The 21,978-nt window shown below is 50.5% G+C and overlaps 1 protein-coding gene across 1 annotated transcript; it reads right to left on the bottom strand.

Moving 5' to 3' along the window:
* Nucleotides 1-74: 74 nt before the first annotated feature.
* Nucleotides 75-21,714, bottom strand: LOC120954662 (uncharacterized). The gene is made up of 4 exons (XM_040374766.2): nt 19,000-21,714; nt 2,338-2,596; nt 2,062-2,264; nt 75-1,991 (listed from the first exon to the last, which is right to left on the bottom strand). The coding sequence occupies exons 1-4, from the start codon at nt 19,163-19,165 to the stop codon at nt 970-972; spliced, it is 1,650 nt and encodes a 549-aa protein (XP_040230700.2). The 5' UTR covers nt 19,166-21,714; the 3' UTR covers nt 75-969.
* Between the last annotated feature and the right edge of the window lie 264 nt (nt 21,715-21,978).

Genomic DNA, 21,978 nt, shown 5'->3' with positions numbered 1-21,978 from the left:
CGCAATGCTGTTTCTCTCAAGTCTCTCCTCATTTCTTTCTTCATCCCCAAAAAAAAAAACGTTCCACCTTTCGCTCGTTGTAAGTTAAAATCTTTATTAAAGACACAGTTGTTGCTTGTTGTTTCTGTTACTTTTCCTTTCCATTCCGTACCGGATACACTTACGCGCTAGATGTAGGTGAAGAAATAATTAAAGTAAATCCTCTCCAGCAGCGGTTGGCCGCTGCCTTTTCTTCGTTTGCCACGATTGGGAAACATTCTAATGGGAAGAGCTAAGGGGGGGGGAGGGGGGTTAGCTGGGTTAGCTTAATTCTATGCTCAGTCATTTTCGTACGCTGAAACGTTTGTAAGCTGTCCGTTGAGCCTGAGGGGCGATGCAATGTCGATTGCTCGTTCGCATCCCCCTTTAAGACGCACGCAGCACGCGTTTCAAAGGAAACGAGTAAGCATAAGATAGCGCACATGTAGGGCAGAGTAGGTTGGATGGCAAAAAAACAGCTGGGAATTGGATGCACTTGGGGACGTGTTTTGTTTACGTGTCTCTGTGTTTGATTGCTCTTAATACTAAACGATCCTTATTTGCTAGGGCTTCTCTTCTTCATGCTGCTGCATTCATTCTCTATGTGTGTGTTTGTGTGCACGTGCGCATTTTCTTTTTCGATTGCTCGATTCATTTGTGAGTGTATGTGTGTGTGTGTGTTTTTCCCGCGTTTCGATTCGTCGTTGGGTTTTCGTTAAAATTGTATCGTTTTTCTTTTGTTATTGCTTACATCGCTAAATTCCAGTCACTGATACAGACACATCGAACTATAAATAATTATGCTCAAATCATAGTTGGCAGGGGAGAAGGTTGAGATGACAATCACAACCGGAAGGAATGTAGAGAGTGAGAAGGAAGGAGGAAATGCGGAAAAGAGAGGGCTGCTTTTGCAACAGCTCAGTCAAAGATCGTGATGCCTCCCCGCTACTACTACTGCATCGTGACGCCTCCCACTGCCGCTCCCCGACGCTCGGACGCTGTCCGTTCCATCTGCTGATGTTGGTGGATCATGCGCTGCTTCTTGAACTCTCGCTGGAGCAGATACACGAGCGCTCCGATCAGTATCACAGCAAGACAGGCGGATATGAGCAGCCCGGTTGCATCGAACGGTCCGCCGGAGGAGTCGGAACTGCCTCCCGACGAGCGCCGCTGGGAGCTAGGGACCGTTCGGGATCCAGCGACACCAACCACACGTTCCTCGTCGGCTGCCTCCTCACCGGCCGTTTCATTCTCCGCCAGCTCCTGCCCATACTCGTCCAGCTCGTCGACCAGCCCCGTTCCTTCGTCCTGTTGCTGCTCGTTCAGCAAACGGGCATAGTTTCCAGCGCTTTTCGTACCGCGCGAGTTCGACGGTGACGACTTGACGTCGTTCAGCAGCTGTTCCTCGTCGCTGCTTGCTTTCTTCTGACTGTCGGCTTCTACCGCGGGCAACTCTCGCACCTCTGCCGGAACACCCGAGTCCTCCTCCAGCTGCTCGGCCACATCGTTCCGCTCATCCTCCGACCCCGTCGTTCCGGCTCCCTTCAGCACCAGCCCACTCTTGTCCACCATGTTAAACTGGCGCACACGGGCATTGCGTCCCTGGGCGGGCCACCATTCGGAGGATGGCACCGGCGCCGCACCACCCTTCCCCGGGAGGGCCAGCCGGGCACGGACCGTCAGTGTGTCCGGCTGGAAGGTGCACACAACGACGAACCGACGCGTACTGTGCGTCAGTATGCCCAGATTCTCCTGCACCGTGATGTACGTCTCGACGGTCAGATCCCTCGTGCTCACCTTGCTGCCGCACTGCTCATGGTCGATGCGCATCGTGTACGATTCCTGCGGGCTGGATGCGTCCCCCTGTATGCCACAGTTGCCGTTCTCCGCGGCGATGCGCCCACCAAAGTATGGGCCCGTTTCCACCTCAATTTCGGACGCGTGCGGCAAACACTGTGTCGCGTGGGCAGAGACTGAAAGCAAAAGGACGCGGAACGGAGCGATTAGTGAAATGAGAAACGTGTGCGAAAACACAACACTTACAGCCCTTCGTTGGTATGATGATCGTTTGGCCTTGATTGTGTCCGGCAGCGGTGGAGGAAGCGTTTTGCTCCTTCTGCTCGCCACCCTCGTCCGCCCGTCCACTGGCACGCTGGTCGCTCTTTTTCGTCTGCGGTTTCACGTGGAACGAGTACTTCGTCGCCATGCGGAGGTTTTTCACCAACAGTGAGTACTGCTTGCTATTCCTAAAAGTAACACACATCGAACAACATTATGATCATCTCTCCTGCAAGTGTCCCCCTATTCCTTCCCACTTACCCACTATCACCCGACTCATCCTTCACGATCTTCGACCTGCAGCGATGCGGTCCCCAGTTTTGCAGCTCGCAGTAGAACACATTGAACGATCGGGGAGCACGCGCCATGCCCGTTGGGGAGGAGGTCAGCTTTGCCGAGCGTCCCTTATACCCTGCCGGCCGACGTCCGTCCGCTGCGTCATCCGTGCCGTGTACGCTTTCCACCTCCCAGGTAAGGTTCACCGATTTGTAGTCCGGTTCGCCGGACAGTGATCGAATCTCTGGAAGAAACACAGCGAAAGAAGGGGGCATTAGTTACGGCACCATTTGGTTTTGGTGGACAGGTGTGAAATCTGGCGGACAATAAAGCATCAACAAGAGAATGATTTTGGACACATACACACACATTTTGCGTTCCATTTATTACACACGAACACACACGTGCCTCGGGCCTAAAATCCGGGCACTGACCCATTTGTGAACTTTATGACAATGGCACCGGGACAGAGCGCAAAAAAACTGGGTTTATGGCGTGTGTTAGGGAAGTGTAGGGGAACAAACCTCAAACAAACAAAACAGCCCATCATCCCGTTCCATTTCCACGACCCAACCAATAAAGCATTATGATTACGACCCGCTCCCCACGCTCTGTAGTCGATCGATCGACGCGCGCAAAACACGAGATTTACAAGAGGAACAACAGCAAGTCTTACTCTGGACACAAACTCGGACGGAATAGTTGTCCCAAGGGGAACCGTAAAGCAAAAAAAAAACGAATATGCAAACGAGACGATCAACGACGAAACACAGCACACAGGATCGACTGCAAATTACCGATCAAATCTAACGATCGGATCAAATCAGGCTCCAAAGATCTTCTCTACTCCATCCTCAAGAGATCTCCATCGGGAGATATCTTCTATGGCGGTGTACATACAGGCAGGGTCATACAGTGTATGTTGCTGTTGTTGCAGTGGATTGACCCAACTTATTCGCCGACGATAAATCGACAACCGGTTTTGGCCTCACCGTAGAGCTGGGAGAAAATTAAGATCTACAAACGGCCATCCAAGCCCCACAGCCGGTACACAGGAGGTTCGTTATCGATCGATCAGGGAATAACATCAGGCATTGAGGTTGAGGTCAATTGCAGTGTGGCCTTTTCACTAAGCCATTGTCGCTCGGAATAGTGTGTGTGTGTGTGTGTGGCCCGGGCAAATGATCCAGATCGTTTCTGATTCTATGTGCCCATCTAATTACAGGGCTCACTGCCACTCATTCATCTTCTTTATGATCTAACAAAGAACAAACACACGCTGCTGCTCATCACTCATGCACAGCCGTTGTTTCAATCCCTGGGGAACTCCCGCCCCCCAACAGCCTTAGTGTGTCTGCTTAGCATACTGACACACTTTTGGTCCGGGCTTTACATACTTCTCAGCAGACCCTAATGGCTTCCATGGCATAATGACCTTGGGCACAACGTACACCCGTTAGAGCTTGATCGCAGAAGCAAACAACAACAATAGAATCCCGTGACTGGTGGCATCATCCCGTCGTGGGAGGACGTCGACAGGTGGATAATGTTCCGTGTTCGTGTTCGCGAGACGAAGGCGTATTATATTCCACTTTGTGCCCTTAAAAGCACATGCAGCCCGTGAGCTCCAGAAAAGATCACACGATCATCCATTACGCTAGCACGCGTACACACAGCACAACAATGTAACATTTCGCCCTTATTAGTTAACAACGAAAAAGGTCTGAAACGGTGTTTGGGGGAGGGTTTGGAGAAAACATCCACTACACCACATGCGTCTCTTGGCGGACGGGTCGCGGCCCGAGAAGTGTGTGTGTAATACAACCGCAATCCACAGAGACCGTGAAACATACTTTAGCTTCCGAATTCCGAGCCAAACCGACAGACATAGCATCTCCTGCGCAGGTTTCACTGCTTAGAAGTAGCGCTCACGGAGGGCAGTAGGCCGGTAGACGGTGGCATGGCGAGCTGTTCCAATGTTCCCAAAAGAAAGCCTCCATCTACACACACACACACACACACACACACACATAGACGCACTTCAATTAACCATCAAATTTCCTCACTTTCGTTGGATCGATCGACTGGACCCCCCGGGGGTACGCCCTTTTCCATAGGTTCCCACGTGCTTTACCGGCCACAAAGTGCCAATTTCCCATTAGTAGTAATATCCACACACTCCACACACGCATGTTCCTCTTTCCTACGGGTGGTGGGAGGTGTTGATTGCCATTTTTTTCATCATCATCAATTCTGCTTTTAGTGTGTCAGTCACCTAAAACTCACCTGGTCAGCAGCCCTCGTGTCCCCACGATGCGCAGTTTTAGTTTAGCGGCCACCGCCATCCATCTTCTGTAACCGATATCGTTTCCGCTTAGTAGTGGAGAGACTCCCAAACTCATCTCCCCACTTAGCCCGGAGATCGATGTCAGCGGCCTTTTTCGGGGTGACCATTATCGGGCGTCCTCCGCGGAAGTGATTCATTAGAAAGAGGTTAAACGCAACCTTTCGTCGCAACCAGCAAAAGAGCCGCCACGCGATTCATAACCACCTTTTTACTGCAAAACGATGGCGACGACGGCCTGTCTTCACATCACGAGATCACCTTTTCCCACAACGAGATTGATTGGGCTCTGTTCGGATTTAGGGCTGGGAGGAAGGATGCGATAGGCGACTCGATTTCGCGAGCTGATTCCAAACAAAAATGGCTACTCGATAAAGGCAAGCGAGAGGAACAAAACAGATTGCACAGGCCTACTGCGACGTACTTCGCCTACTTCGGGGAAGACGCTCGCAGGAGAAACCTTACCGAAAAAGAACAAACAGAGGCGCCGCTGCCAATGGGAGGCGCGAGGAGGCCAACCGAGATACAAAAAGATGATTGAGCCGCCCACCGCCTACCCCGTCGTTTGCAAACAAGATGTGCCCGCCCCGTCCGACACAATCGTTGGTTGGGTGGAATTTAGGCGGCTGAAAGGTAAAGTACAGGCTGATCTTTTGATAAGACGGCCCCTGCCCTTGGAACACTTTCACCGAATCTAGGCGCCGCAAGAGGATGGTCGATCGTGATGATGATTTGCGCGAATCGTGTGTTTTTTTGTTCATAAACTTCACAGCAAATAGAGCACTGATTCATTGTCGAGCGGTTTAAAGAGGGCAGGAATTATTGGAAACTGTTACCCACCAACCGCTAAAGGATGACGCCCGATGAGGTAGACGAGCAAATCCTGCCAGACCTGGCGCAAAAACCTGCGCGAACCTATTTACCTCATTATGAACGGTTCAAACGTGTCGGTGATCGTTCGAGCACTTTGACATTTCCTTTCGGACAAGCCAAAACGCTCCTCGGCGGCGCGGCTCCGGTTGGACTCCGGTTGACCCGTTTCCGTGGACGAGAGAACTGGCTTCCGACCGGTACCAGCCAGCCAGGCCTATCCAGCCAACCAGATCAGCTCGGCTTGGAAGATTATTCAGGGCACGTTGCAGGCTCGACCCACGGCGGCCCGGGTTAGTTGGCCGCCCGCCGCACGTGGTGGGCCACCACCACTACTACAGCTACCGGTCGGTACGTACGCCAGGACAGGAACGACTCAATTAGTAACATTAACCTATATCTGCAGCTGTGTGGTGTTGTGTGCGCGTGTGCATTTGCGAACGGCGGTGGCAAGCAAAACTGGGCAAGAGCGTGAATGGGGAGTCCACTGACTCCAACATCTCATCTCGCTTCTCTGTCTTAGAGGAGCTTAGCAGGGGCAACACAGGCAACACCAAAAAGATGCTATTCATTTCCTTCCCGTTCAATGCAATCGTGTGAGTTGCTCCAGCGCGTTTCCAGAAGATGCAGCACAGCTCCTTGGTGGCCACAGGTTAAAGGTTCGCCCGGCTCGGGACGGGCATTAGCACCCAAACCGTAGGCAGTTCACAGCTCCGACGTGGAAATTGAGGTTGAGAGTGCATCTCATTAGACTACCCGTCGACCATCGCCGTCTTGGAGTGGCCTTTCCCCTTGCCTTCCCTCCGTGCTCTAGTGACGAAACCATTAATCAACGTGTCTACAGCAACAAGCAGGCCGAGCAGAGGGTGAAGCAGAGTGAACATTTTCCCAGCCTCGTCGTTTGAAAATCGACGTTTTGAAAGGTCCCCCCCCCCCCTCACGTCACACACGAAGATGCTTCCCGCCTGAAGGCTCGTCGTCGCAGAGGGGGAATTGGGTACTCATGTCCACGGGGAACAATTCGCTCCAAAAAGATCAAAGCGCCCACACCACGAATTCGGTATTGTGCCTTCGCAAAAGCCCAATGGAAGTGGTCGTGGGCCGTGTCGTCGTAGTACATTATTTATATTCCCATTGTGGGAGAGAATTCAATGCACTCGACTCGCGCGCTCTGGGAAAGGATCCCCTAAGGGCACACCGAAATTGGTCCATTTCGGAAGCATTCTTGGGGGGGCGAGCGCGGCAGAGCGGGACGGCCTGTCGTGCTGTCCATCATTCTTAGCAACTGAATGCGCCATCCAGGAGATATTGCATCTGGAAACGTGGTATCTGCAATTGCAATGGTTGCATCTCTACCTCCGCTCCGGTGGCATTTACTTTATGCACTTTCCCGGACGCCTGCTGCATTGTTTTGGGCGCTTCTCTCCGCCTTTCTTTCCGATGCATTGTTCTGTTGGGTGCCTATATTTCAGACCCGGCTTGCCCTCGTCGCCCCAGCACGTTCGTGGGAGGTCCCTGCTGGCGCTGTAACAATCGAATGCTAATTATGCCCGATCGCGGCGGCGGCGGCCCTTCGAGAGAATGCTACCGTTTGTCTAACTTGTGGACTAACTTCACACCAGTTCGGAGAACCAGCTGTTGGTTGGAGTTTGTGAGATTGGAACGATTGTTTGTGTGTTTGTTGCGTAGATTTATTGAACCATCACCATGCGCCGTGGTTGGTGGAGTCTTTTGGGCGATCGTTCGTACGGATGGATCATTGCACTCAGCCGTCGTAGGCTGTATGCTAAATGATGTCTGTTTTAACGACTTTCTCGCCGATGAAGCAACATGATCATGGGAGGGGAAGTGTATAAAAAAAAGGAAAGATGTACCAACAGTAGCAAAACAAAGCCGTAAATAAAGCACATAACAACGCCATGAATGGATCTTTAGTTACCAGCGTTTGTTACGTGTAGTTAATTTATTATAACCGCGTGAGTAAGCAACCAAGAAAAGGCGGGCTTTGACCTGACGTTGGACTCGGCAAAAAGCTCTCGTAAATCAACCTCCCCGAGCAGCGCAAGCGTGTAAAACTGCCAAATTTATAAAATTCGGCTGTCAATGGAGATTGGACATGGAGGCCCGAGATTGGAAGGCGAAACCCGCATCCAGCAGCGCAAACGAGCTGAAGAAGGCCTCAAAAGTCGGGTGTGCGGTACCGGGCTGTGTGATTTAATTACAAACCCAAAAAGCGGAAGCCACGCAAGGTTTATACATAATGCAACGAGTTTAGCCTCCGACACGTCAACGCGCGTCCAACAGCGTTGTCTTACGTCAACGAACTGGGTCCGATCGTCGCCGCCAGGCTACCGTGACTCTAATGACGATAATAACGACCATTTTGATACACCAGAACACTGCGGGGGGACCCGGACCCCAAACAGCGTGCTTGTTGTTACCTGATTCGCTTTCTATCGTCATCACTTTGTCTTCTACCCAACCACCGCGAGGTATTCCTGCGGGAAGGTGGTAGCATCCGACCCAATTCGTCTAACAAAGCGGACACCCCTCTGCACTGCATTACGTTTGAACCGATGGGCAACAAACTGTAACTGTGCATCTCCCGTGTGCTTGCAGCAGACCTCCAGGGTGGTATAGGTAGGGTCATTAACGTTGCGCGAGCCCAACAAGAGGATGTTCTGTTCTGCCCTTTCTACCCGTTGCAGAGCATAGTTTTAGCATGCACAATTACTTCCACCTCCCTCCTCGAGCACCGTGTGCTTGGCGTGTCGTTTCGCGTCGTTTACTGTGCGATCTCTGAGCTCCGCGATATGATAAGAGACGAACGGATGGAGATCTCGCGCACAGAATCAGCAGACGATGACTAGCAGCGAGGGAGTGCAGAGTGCTCGCGATAATACAATTACATGCAGAGATTACCATCCATGCATCCAACAGTCTGTGACGCGATCTTCATCGCTGTGGAGAGATCATTCTCAGCAGATCTGGGTAAACGACGCGTCAACCTCATTTACTGTGCGCGTAGGATGGTTGATGGCTCCAAAACCAACAAACACGACGGCGTTGGCTTGTTTTGTTTTTGGGGGGGTATAATGCCGCTAATGCACAGCTCTCATTTATTCATACTTTTCTGTTTGTTTCCACTTTCCACCCAAGAGTTGTCATCAAGCTCTTTCTCTCAAGTCTAGAGCGGAGGCCACTCTGTCGCACAGAATACACTTTTACCACCTTGGCCCCAGTTCTGGAGACTCCCCCCGTCTGAACTGATCTCAATTTTAACGACCACTGTTCCAATTTCCCAGTATCCCATCCACACACACACACACACTTTCCCTATGCCCCTTCTACAATGTCCAGTCGGGCGCACCCTGCTAGCCGCCGGAACACGTGCGTGAAAACGAAGCGAAAGGCGCGGCGTGTGGTGGAGTGTTGCCTTGCCTTGCTGCGACTGCTATAATTAATTGATGTATTATGTATGGCCGTGGCCGTGTCGTACACGCCTTTGCCTTAGCCACGGTCAGGGCCACAGAGCCTCGTGCACCTCCCCACCCGAAGGATAAACCATTGCTTCAAGCAGGTCAATCACACACAGCGACGACGAGACCCTTTTCACTCTCTTTCTTCCGCTCTCGAGTGGAGCACCGAAGCACAAAACTGGTTTGATGGAAATGGTGGACCAACCAACCTTACACGGGCAACGCTGCAGCAATCCGATATGCGATGGCGTGTAAATTATTATTTTATTCCAACCCATGTTTTACCAACCACGCGAAGGCGCGTTTGCTGGAGCTTTTTGGACGGTGGCGGCCGCTCTCTGCCCTTTTCGCCGAGTTTGCATGTCACATCCAGCTCGTGACAGACCCGCGAGAGCGCAAGTAATGGCGAACCTGCGCCAATACGATTAGAGCCGATGGGTTTTCCGATTGGAAGAACGACGCGTTTGTCACAAGTCACAACAGACTTTGCATGTGTGCATCGCGCGCCAATGGGCCAATACGATCGTAGATCCACAGACCACAGAGTGCAGTACTGGAAGTGTATGTGTGTGTGTGTGTGTGGAGCTGCTTTCCAGTTCTGCCAACCAGTTCCAGACTTTCCAGGACTATAATCCTCGATCTCGTCTTTTTTCGCCTGCTGGCTGTTTCTCTGTTGAATTTTAATTAAACTTCATTCTTTTAAGCGGAAAGGGGAGTAAGAGAGCCAATCCCACCCCTGTGAGACTTTGCGATCTTTATGGGCGGAAAAACAAACACATGCTCCCCCCCACATCATGCATGCATGTGATCACCCCCGATATCTGCCGTGCACAGCCAGCCGCGCCAAACGTCACCGGACAGCATAATGGATGGTAATGGATGCGTATTCCCGTGCCCGTAATCGAATCAGGCAATGCCTGTGCGCGTGTGGAAGGGAGGAACACCCGGGACCCTGGGCATACGTTCGTGGTATTTTACGAAACGGTTACTCGCGAGTGATACGATCAGGATGACACACTCCCCGGACACTCCTTTGCTGCAGCTTTGAAACCGCTCGCTCGGACAACCGCTCGCCCGGATGATATCTCTATTTTTCCGGTTCTGCAGAAACGAGGTTTCCTGTAAATCATGACCGCCACACACGACAGTGGGACTCGCTCTGCTGGTTTTTGGACAGTGGATGGTCACTCCGTAACGTTGGGATGGGACGTTTGGGGGAAAAAAGGGCAACCGATATACTTTCTACCATTTTTTAAATTATGTCGCACTGATCAGTTCTAATTCCCCACAACAATCTCGTTTTCGAACTCGGTTGGAGCAGATCTATTCTTTCGTTTTTGGGACACAAATTCACACAGTGCACGATTACGAGCGTCGGTTACAAATCTAGCCCTCTGTCAAACTGTCTTTCCAGCTGTCAGATTCGGAACATGAGATATTCAGTCCGTATCAAGCCATTACTCAACCGTATACACCTTCAACGATCGCTCGAATGTTCTCACTCATTGGCCCTCAGTGCTTTCTCAAACGATGGGAGAAAATAGTCAGACAGCATGAGCCGTTGAGGTTGGAGCATTAATCCGAAACCTTACCCAAGCTTCACACGGACCGAGGAGCGGAGAATTTGAAACGGCCTCACATCGAAACACGTTGATGTTGAGTTTTTTCAGTTCCGGTCGATGGCTAGAACACCTCCGCCGTGTGCAGCCGTGTGTTCTTAACCTTCTGCTTGCTGATCGCGCTTCTCCTTCAAACGTAACAAATGTTCTTCGGATGTCGGCCCCGTCGAGCTCGGTTGGTTGGGCTCGAGGAAAAACTGGAAAAACAACAACAACATGCCAGCGATTGAGGAGAACACCAAACCTTCAATCAAAGAACGCAATCCTTCCTCCTCTCACGGCCATATGTGGTGGATGATGGCGGCTGTAGCGTAACACAATTATGCTCGCCAAAGTTTATTGCTTCACCGCAGCAGAGCGGCGTGTGGCGCGCGTGAGCATCGCAACTGACCGTGCATGATCCGTGGCATTTGGTGGGGGAGAGGGGGGTTTGGGGAGGTGGTTCTGCTTGCACCAAAAACCACCCACCTTTGCCAGTATAATAAGAAAAAAGAACGCAGAGGGGAATCAGAGGAATAGAAGAGAGTTCATTGAATTTCACCAGGGTTTATGCATTTCCCAAAGAGTTGTGTGCGCTTTGTTTGACATGTCTCTGTCTGTATGTGTGTGTGTGGTTGCCAATGGGTGGTTGGCAAGATTTTCACACCCGATTCATCCGTGTTTTTCCAGCACCCCCTCCATCCCCTCGGCATTCAGTCAGTCCGTCAGTCAGTGCCATTGCCATCTGCTGTGGTCGAGTGCTTTCGAGAGCATGCTTCAGCACCTACTCCACTCCAGCTGTTGGGGGCTGCTGCTGCTGCGGCTGTTGTTCTGCTTTATGTGCTTACACCGAGGATTTACCGACCATGGAGATCGGTGAAGTGATCGTATCGCTTCAAATTACACGATGAAAAGCGAAACCTAGCACAGAATAGCTGCTGCGCGGGCAACCGACGCCGGTAATGAGTCCCCGCGGGTAGCGCAGGTTTTCCCGGGACGCGGCGGCGGCAGTGGCTCGTCTTGCTCGTTTTATGATCGGTTAAACGTGATCGCCAGTGCGCCATCATGAGCACTTCATCACCGCCGTCCGCCAAGATCGGCAATCGTTCTGCGGAAATGAAGAACAGCAAACGATCGCGCGTACGCTACCCTGGACGTTAGGATTGATCCGATCCGATGTGATCTTTTGCTCGTTTAGCAGCGGATCGGACGAAACAGACATAAGAAAAGTACACGCAAGAGACAGCAACTTCCGGCACACGGCGCAGGCAGCAAAAGCCTGGCATCAATTACTGCGAGGCGGAGGCCATATCGTTTCATTTCCACTGGGCGGTTCTCTCACCATTTGAAACCACACAACCCTCCCCCCAAGTTCTTCGCACGTTCGTTGACCCAAACACGCGCAAATATATGCCACAAGTTATTGAACTGCCCCGAAATAATTGCCCGAAACCAATAACCAACACAATTTCCATATCTTACAGCCTCTGTTTCTCTCTCTGCTGTGTTTAACTACCTCCCTCTTGTGTGTGGTCACCACACATTTGCATATCTTCCAATGGGCCGCATAGAAGCGCACAGAATGCGGGTCGCTAGATAAACGCTTCGACGGTGTGGTGGTGTCTTTCGCACAAACGGCAGCCTGGGAGTGGAGAACATAAATCGCGCGTCGCTTTTAAAGGCTTAAACGCGGCCACCGCCAAGAAATAGGTCTTCGTCAGCAAACAACCACACACACAGAAACCCATCTCAAACCAATCATCTTTAGCTCCACCAGCTTCCCACCCAACTCGCATCGATCGGGACAGGTTCGTCACTCACATGTGGACTCCCATTTCCCATCACTGGCTGACTGCGGCTTCGGGAGCAGCGGACTCGGGAGCAGGTAAACGATTTCAAAAGATGAGAAAATGAGGCCCCATTAGTGGAGATTTTCGATCAAAACGTGCCAAAAACAGTGTGTGCGAAGGAAGCGAATACCGGTCCGGGCTGGTAGGGAAAGAAGTGTTTGCCCCGAACTCACGATCACCGTCTTCAGAGAACCGGTACCACACCACACACTCCCGTCCAAATTTTAGAGTTGGTATTGCCCGGGGCCCCCTCGGAGGGGTGGTATTTGGTATTGGTTTTAATTATAACAGCAAAATACCATTCTCATCGGACGCTCGATCGAGCCCATCAATAAAGAAGCGAGGCGGAGAGGGTGCCGATGTGCGATCGGGCATGAAAAAAGGAAACGACTCATCGGCGGCAAGTACTTTGGCCCCCCAACGAAAAAGGTACCGAGCAACGAAAATTGCACCATTTAACGTACCAGGGCAATGATCGGTAGTAGAACCGTGTAGTCGAAAAAAGAAACAGGGTGCGACATTAAAGATCGATAGCCGTAGCCGACGTTTACGCTTAACGACTCCTGTCTGCTGCGGGAAGGTGAACGATTAGATGATTCCTCCGCCCGCTTTGTATCGCGTCGGAGGAAGTGAATCGCCGAATTGGTCACGAGGTCTTCCACAGTCGTGTCCACCCGAGTCCCGCACAGCGGAGGGATAGGTGGTACACGGTGGCCATGAAGGACGTTGATTAACCGAAAAATTGAACTACAATTCGTGCTGCAGAAGGGAATGTTTTTACCGTCACGCCTTTCTCCACAGTGTTTATCCTTGCTTTCTTACACTTTGGGGTGAAAACAAACTCCCTTCGAATGGTGGCGGTACAGAACCGTCACATGATGAGCTCATTGTGTCGCACACACACACACCTTTCACGCCATTACGATTACCGCGAGAGAGTACTGCTTTGTGTACTACTGATTGCTTTCTTTGTGGGTCACCTTAAAACCACAGCGAAAGGGGTTGTCATTTTCACTAAGCCCAACGACCATTAGTGTGTGTGTGTATGTGTGTCGCGTTTGGGGAGTTTCGGTGCAAATTTGCCATTTGCCAGATGAGAACCAATTCGTCAGTTCAATAAACACGACGATGAGCGCAACACTTCCCTGACCTGGATCGTGTTTCCTACAACGAACTAAGTCGACAGCTTCCCAAGAAGTACCAGATAAATCAAACATCATTACGGGTAAAGTAAACAGGGCAAACACACACGGCCCTGTTGCATCGGTTTCAGCAAATGCAGCTGCCATCCATCATGAAACCAAACAGACGGCCTGCGAATGTGGAGGGGCCGGACAGTCCACACACAGGTTTGCAATTAGAGACGACACCCTGCGAGTGACGGCCGGTGGACTAATAACTGTAATCTGTCACACTTACCCCCGCATCAGAGTGTTTGTGCAGTTTGTCGCCTTCGTCCACTTGTCCCCGCCCAACACACCAAACAAGACTTGGGCCTTGGGTCTCTACTGCAATGCGGAAAGAAACGCACGAAAGACGCACCACTGCACATCAGGTGACGTCGTGCACCGGCTAATTGCGGATAATTGAGTTTGTTCCAGCCGGGACGGGGTTGGAAACATTGGTGCGTTGCGCAATGGCGCTATTGTAACATACTTTCCCCTTCCTCCCACAACTCCCTCCCATTGCTTCCTTAACATCCCATTGTGTGCCACAAATAGTTCGAATCACAACCAGCGCCACCAAAGATTTCCCATTTTCCGCCCCGTCGTAGGTGCCCGGCGAGATCGCACGACAAAAAGGGAACCACCGTGGTGAAGAAGCCAGCCTTCTTAAGTGTGGTTACACGATCGTGATCTTGTGTGTGCTGCTTTTCTTCCGCCCTTTCGCGCGGGCGATGGAAAGGGCGAAGAATTCAATTTGCCTCATGCGTGTCGAATGCCATACAGCGTGTGTGTGTGGCGGTAACTCGGATACCGTTGCATGCCAGGAGTCATCCATCCCACTCCGGTTGAAGGGTGTGTGTGTGTGTCAGTAGTTTGGTGGCAAAGAACGAAGTACTTAAAAAGATAAAACACGCGCATGCTTTCGCGGCAAGATAACACCACGCGAGTTGGGCTTTTCAAACTACCTGTCCCACACACACACACACAGTACAGACAGCATGCAAAAAAGGGGACCCAAACTGTGCCGGGAGGGAGCAGCGAGTGGGAGCGTCCGTGTTAAATTGCCATCAGCCAAAAGGTCCAGAGATGGTGACCGCTTCTCGGTCTCGGTTCCGTTGCTAATCTGTGAGCCTTCCCCTTCACTCTGCAGGCAATGGAACGAGTTTTTGCACATGACGGTCACCACTCCCTCACAACGGGCATGATGTTTATGAGTTAGACGAGGACAGGCCGCCCCCATTCTATCTCAACCATAACCGTTCTTTTGCCACTGGCAGCTTTGAAGAAAGGAACCATTTCTCTCGCGAGAAACGCCACATCGGCACGCACGGTTTGATTTCAAATGCATAACGATGCTCTTTTTCCAAATGTAAATGTTCATCGGGCAATTAGACACAGAATTCAGGCGAAAGGCCCTACAGCAGAAGACACCAGAAGTACCAGCAGTGCCAAGTGCAAAGCTTTGTGTCGCTGCGCTCTGCGATTGTAATCATTATTGTTCTGTCCTCCCCCCGTCTCAAACCACAACTACACAGCTACTAACGGGTGGGGTGGCTTTTGTGTTCTGCGTGCCATGCCACCACCATCACCAACCCCCCGGGTTCGTTGACTGAATCAGAACCATGTGCCCATAAGCAAACATGTACCTGCCATGCACAATCACACCATCATTAGCCCGGTGCGTACGGGATATGTGTGTGCTGCGCACGGTAGAGAGCAACTTGCGCATAATTGCGGTTACGCAACCGCAAACGGCATGTAAATGCATCATCAACTACCACCACCACCACCAGCATGGCATCGGATGAAACGTTCTCTCGCTTGCGCAGCCGTTCGCGCAAACAGTACCGCAAAAGCTCTCGGAAGTAATAATAACGTGCACGGTGCGGCGCGACACCGTCCCGCAGGTCACGACACAACGGGGAATTTGTGCAAAAAAGGGAACTGTCAGAATGAGACTCCGCAACGTAACGAAAGCTAATTTGCGTAACCCATCCCAACCCTTGCCGCCCCGAACACGACCGGAATGACCACTTTAAAGCAACGCAAGCGGCGGTAGGAGAAAAACAAAACATCTTTGCCACCGCCACACGTTGTTTGGTTACGGCACTAGCAATTTACGGCAAATTTGGCAAGACAAATCATCATCCCAGCAGCACGCTACCGTACCAGCTCTACTCTCCTATCTCTCTCTCTCTCTCTTTACAACGCCGGGAAGCTAATGAACACAACACAATGCTCTACTACAATGCCCCTTTCCCAATGGCGCACCCTTTGCCTCAGTTTTTTGGGGACGGCTGGCTGGCGGGCGGAATCTGCACGAGTTTACATTAGACCGGCCCGGGAGGGTAAAAGGGTACACACAAACGCAAACGCAAACACGTAAAAGCTTCTGTTACTGTGTACGTGTACGCTTCTATTATTCCCTACCAAACAAGACCTATTTTGCGTAATTACTAACCCAAATCTAGCCGCCGCCGTTGCTCTTCCCGATTGCGTATTTCCACAACGCGCACGCGAGAGGAGCATGTGCAATCATCAGCAAAATACACAGTTGGAACGGAGTAGGAAAAGATCATTCCCTGTTGGCGGGGAGACGAGGGTATAGCGAAAAGAAAATTACAAAATCAGACGCACGCGCGAATTGCCTTTTTGACCAGCTGTGATGTGAGAGAGAGAGAGAGAGAGACGGAGCCAAAGGGAGCTTTTGATTGAGCTGGAATAGCTACCGATCGATCGATCACGGGTGGTGTCTTGAGTGGGCATACAAAATCACCATAAAGTGTACATTTAAATGAACAACAACCCTTCGGAAACGTTTCGTAGAATGGCAAGAATCGTTCTGAGCACCATCCGAGCGCTCGGGTCGCTTGATCGGCGAACCGTTAGAAGAAGATCGAGAGCCACAAAACCCCCTCAACTACAGTGTTCTGTTCTCCAGCTTGATCGTGATTGTTTATCTGCGCTCGGGTTTTCGGTAATTAAACGGCGTGTGAAACAGTTCCCCTTTAGTCCCGTTGCTATTAAAACACGCCACCAAACCCCTGCCGGCCCTTTTGTTGCTGCAACAATGTGCTTCTTTGCCCGTCTTTCGCCAGCCTCCCAATTTGGAGGTTTTCTTTTACACTCGGCTTCAAACACTGGAGCACTGATGAAAATTGAATTTGGGAAACAAAACCAAACCTGGGCATGGGCCCAAAAGCATCCCACAACTAGTGCAATCCGTTAGCGACCGAGGGGGAGGGGTGTTGATGTGAGAAGGTGTGTATAATTACGACAAATTATTTCTTCCTACCACAACACCACAGCGCGAGCGCCACCCGAGATGCGCGCCGAGATCTAACTAACTGTGAACCGAGAACGGAAGGGAATGGACACGTAATACGCGCAGCAGCGTACCGCATTCCAGATTAAATGGGGAGTGTGTGGGCTTCACGGCTTGTTTTGGGTGGATCCACAGAACGTTCACAACGAGGTCGGTTCTTTTTTTTTGGCAGCGCACATTACGTGAGCAATGAATTTAGAGCTTTTGCGGTGCGTCGATGCAACACCAAGATAGGGAAAAAATGCCCACAAAATGTAAAACAGCAAAAGCCAGATATAGCGATCGATTTTTTAAGCAAATGGAATCTTTTCACCATCCCCAACCCCTTTACGTCCTGCTTTTCTACACATAGAGCATTACCATTTCACCCCATGGGAGGAGATTTTAATGCAGTCAGGTGTGAAGTTTTGATTGATTCATTTTCCTTCATTCATTTTCATGCAGACAGATGCACAGTCGAATGAACAACACACGCCAACACACGGACGATCGGTCGGAGCGCTGAAGATCGTAAATTTCCATACCCCAAATCATCGATTTGCATTTCATTCCGGAAGACTTTTCCTCGGGCGTTTGGTACATCTTGGTGGACTTTCTTCCGATTAGCATTTACACTTTTTGATGTTACACATACGCACCGACACGCTTCGGTAAGAATTTTGCGTAAATCCAGTGGAAAAGCAACCCTCAATGAACCACTCACTATTCCTATTCCCACTCGCTCACACTCACTCTGTCGCTCTTCAAGCTGGAGAGAATATCTAATTTGAATTAATTTTTCCTATCATAATTGCCGCTTGCTTAAAACCAATCTCAGCGGGCGTAATTCATGCACACCATAGTGTGGGGCACGGGTGGTACCGGGTGGAAAAAGGCACACAGTTCCGTTTTCCGTGTCCGCCATCTAACGGAGGTTGCTGGCAATGCTTCAAGTGAGTAGAATTTTTCCCCAAAGCAAAAGGCCATCGCCATTGTGAAAGACTAATGACGATGCATTCCAACCCATCAGCCTCCGGCCGGGAAGGCCAGCATAAAAGGCTGAGAACATTTCACCCGGACGCAGCTGGGAAACAAAGCGGAAACACAAAAGGAAGAGGCAAAGGTCGTCCGAGAATAATGGCACCAAAAACAAACCCCCTCCTCGAAAGAGGTCCGCCCGATCCGATTAATTCCATGCACCACGCACCCCCAAAACCCGACCGGACCGGAAGGAAAGAAGAACGATTCTCTACTCTCCACCCGCCCGTGAGCATTAGCGCATTGTTGTCCGCTAATTGTGACACTGAGCGACGACGAGACACACAATGGCAATGGTCAGAATTTTATGTAATGAGTTAGCTAGGAAGCGACACGCTCCGCTTTTGAGGTCATTCGCAACGGCCAGAAAGAATCTTTCCGTAAAATGACACCGCGGTGTCCTCCGTGCAGGCGATTAAAGTTAGAGATAGGTTCAAAATTTCTTTAAAAGTTAAGCGAAACATTCTCCTCAAACGCCCCAAACCTCTGTCACAATCCGTTATTTCAGATCCCTTTCTGGCTGGGAAAATTGGAAAATGAATCTGTTTGATACGTAATAACCATTTCCTATTACATTTGCCCGATCTTCCCTTAATCATCATCCCAAAAGATGAGCTTAATGGAAAATCACAATCATTAGATCCCTTTTTTTATTTGGTTCGGACATGATTGTACCGTATCGAGCAGGAGAATTACTTGCCTCATATGGATAGGTTGGCTTTTACCTCGAGCCCCAAATTAAAAGCTTTGCATTTCCACTCTCCATACCCCGCACACCCCTCTTTCGTGTTTGCCCTCGATCATAATAGCGCAAAGTAGCTAATGATGCACCGTAGATTCATTCCACACAACAAGGTATTGGGCGCTAATCGAAAAAAATGCTTCATATGAACTCCAACATTTTCAAGGGCTTCCCCCTCTGACACAATGGAGCACCCAGAATATAAAGAGAAACCGTACTGATCTGCTGAAGAGCTAAATTGAGGTTAGGTACTTACCGAAACCTTGAGAGTCCTCTTGACCGGAAACGGTTGCCCGAGTTGCTAGCAATGCCAGAGCGGCCAGCAGTAGGCTGACGGCCGCCGAACTCGCCGTGGTGCTGCTGCGTCGATGCGAGCTCCGCTGCTTCCTGTCGATGCTCTGCCACCCCGCGTAGAACAACATTTTGGGGCTCAACACACACACACACACAACTTCACTAACAAAACACTTCTCTGTACTCCCGAGCGATCTGTGTCAATGGATGACTGGCGGTAGAGGGGGCGTCGTGTTTTAAGAAGTGATTGCACTTTAACTCCCCCAGCGGGACACACACACACTTGTCTTGTCTAGCTGGTCCTGTTTAGATCGCTGCCGTTGATGCTGTACTGATGCTGCCCATCGCAATGTGGTCGCAACGTGACGAGATTCTTGTCTAACGGGTCAAGTGCAGATATACCGGCCGCAACTTCACAAATACGCAACAAGTCAACAAACACCACACACACACACACATACACACTGCACTCGATCTAGTTCAATGGACTCGATTATGATCCGCATCGACTGGACACACCGATTTTCATACCTTTTCTTTGCGATCTCGATGCCACAAAACAAAAGAACGAATCAACACACACACGGGGAAGGGGGGGGGGACTTTTCTATTCTAGCGCTTCACACATAATCACACGACACATACACTGAAGCTACCGCACGCTGGCTTCCGTTTTGCGCTCCCAAACGAACTGCTTCCACGCGGGCGCCCGAACGAACAGAACACAAACGACTTCAACGGTGGTATACGCAACGAACCCCAAAGATGGGAACAGAACAAGCGACCGGTAATCAGTAATCGAACTGTTCCACTTCTTCGCCCGCTTTGCTTCGCGTCTTCGCGTACCTCTAACGTTCAAGCACTGCCTCGCGGTGCAGAATTGACCGTAAGGAAAGAAAACCAACCCAGCGAAAGGGAGACGATTTCCATGGATCAAGAAGCACCTCTTCTGCTGCTCCAATCGGCCCCCGGGGGTGTATCGGGATCTTCGGGGTGGCACAACTGATACACCGCGCCACTCCAACCAAGAACACTGGCCAGGAGGGCTGTCAGCAAACAAATTGCTCCCGTCGTTCGTTCGCCCGATGCTGCTGATGCGCTGTGTTGGTGGTTGGCGTTCTCTCCTGGTCGCTGTCGCCTGGCCTGTGTAGCGCGTGACTTTGACTTGCCCGGTGAACAAACGCGACCGAACACGAGACGACCTAGGAGGACGACGACGGCGAGAAGCAGCGCGAGAGCCGTTAGAGCTGTGTAGTCCGGCTGTCGGCAGCAGTTTTCAGCAGCGATCGAAGCGAACTGTACGGGAACCGTTCGAACGAACGCTCATATTGCAACTAACTCGCGCAGCTGCGCAGACCTCGCGTGTAGACCACGGGCGTGAGTGCGCGCGCGCGCGCGCGAGCGCACCCATCAGGTTCACTTCCGTCGAGAGTTGCGTGCGCGTTTTTCTCCGTTTTCTCACTTTTCCCAGTGCGCCAGTGTGGGGCCATTTTCTCCCGCTCTTGCTCAAATCTTTTTTGTTCTTTCATTCGCTTCTCTCCGCTTTCCGTTCAGTTTTCTCTCATATCTCATACGTTTGCATCGTTTTTGTACCTTTTGCTGCATGTTTTTCATAGTTTGTTTTCATCTCTGCTTTCATGTTAAACACTTCTTCCATTTGGCGTTATTGAAAGTTTTTCTGCCCCAAAAGTGCACGGCGCCCTTGGCTCTACACTGCGGTAAGTTATATTAATTGAAACATTTAATAATTGAAAAAGCATTACGCACTTCCTCCATTAAATATGACCACCGTATTGACAAACAATCGTTCGCAAATCATAACCAATCACAAAGGCATTTTTCCACCCCGTAAAGACTACTAATGGCAGAAAGGGGTTTTCTGTTTCCTTTTACGCAATCGGGCTCACTCATTCGTGGCGGACCAGCAACGGCGGGAGGAGCGCGGAATCGATCCTCCAACCATCATAGAAGATACGCTTCTAAGCTGATGGGCGTCCATTCCCTGCTGCGGTGGTCAATGTTATTCTTGTTGCTCTGTCCAGTGTCTGTATGCTTTGATTGATATGATATTAACCCTGGTGCCCTCTTCCCTGCCTTCATCGTATCATCTTCAGCTCGGTCGATCAGGCGGATCGATTACAGCGTGATTGCTGTAAGCTATTCTTTGTGCCCTAAGTGCACCCAGTCAACTGTTGGCGGTACGGAGAGAGAAAGATACAATAAAGAAGCGCAAACGATGGGTCAAGGTATTTACAATGCGAGCAATTTTCTTCAAAAGAAAATCACTCAAGAGTCATCTCGCTTGTATAAAACCGAGAGAAAATGTTTTAATAAATGTTGTATGAATACTTGCCAGCGACAAGCAAAGAAAAGCGTATTATTTATCACACAGAGAGCTACATTATACATCGTTTTGTCAACTTTTGAGGGGTATTTACAAACATGTGTTGCCCAAAAAAACAGCACCAAGTGAAGGTGAAACTTTCATTTTTCCACCTTTTGCGATACCATTAAATATTGCATTCACCACCAATCCGATGGCAGAGCTCCCCCGCACCATACCGAAGAAGCATCAAAGGCACAAGCGTAACATTAAATAGAACGTAAAATTTAATTAATCCATCATATTGCAATTTTCTGCAGCCCTATCTGCGGCAACCACCCTCGCCAACACTTGGAGCTTGGAAGCTTTCCCTTAGCAGTGATTCGAACCCACCCACCCGCCCAACTCGACGATAGTGTTCAATGCAAACCCAGGACGGATGATAGTAAGGAAAGTAAATACCCCAAAGGGGTAAGCGTTTTCCACTACACACCAGCGCCCGTTTAACAGACGCCATACTATTAGACATTTTTCACGCTAGATTGCTCCGGTGCGCACGAGTATATTTAGTATTTGTTTTCATTTAACTCGTGCGATACAAAAAAAAGGAGAAAACAA

This window comes from Anopheles coluzzii, chromosome 3, assembly GCF_943734685.1.
Source record: "Anopheles coluzzii chromosome 3, AcolN3, whole genome shotgun sequence".
In the NCBI taxonomy this organism is placed as follows: Eukaryota; Metazoa; Arthropoda; class Insecta; order Diptera; family Culicidae; genus Anopheles; species Anopheles coluzzii.
This window is presented reverse-complemented; position numbering and strand designations above follow the sequence as displayed.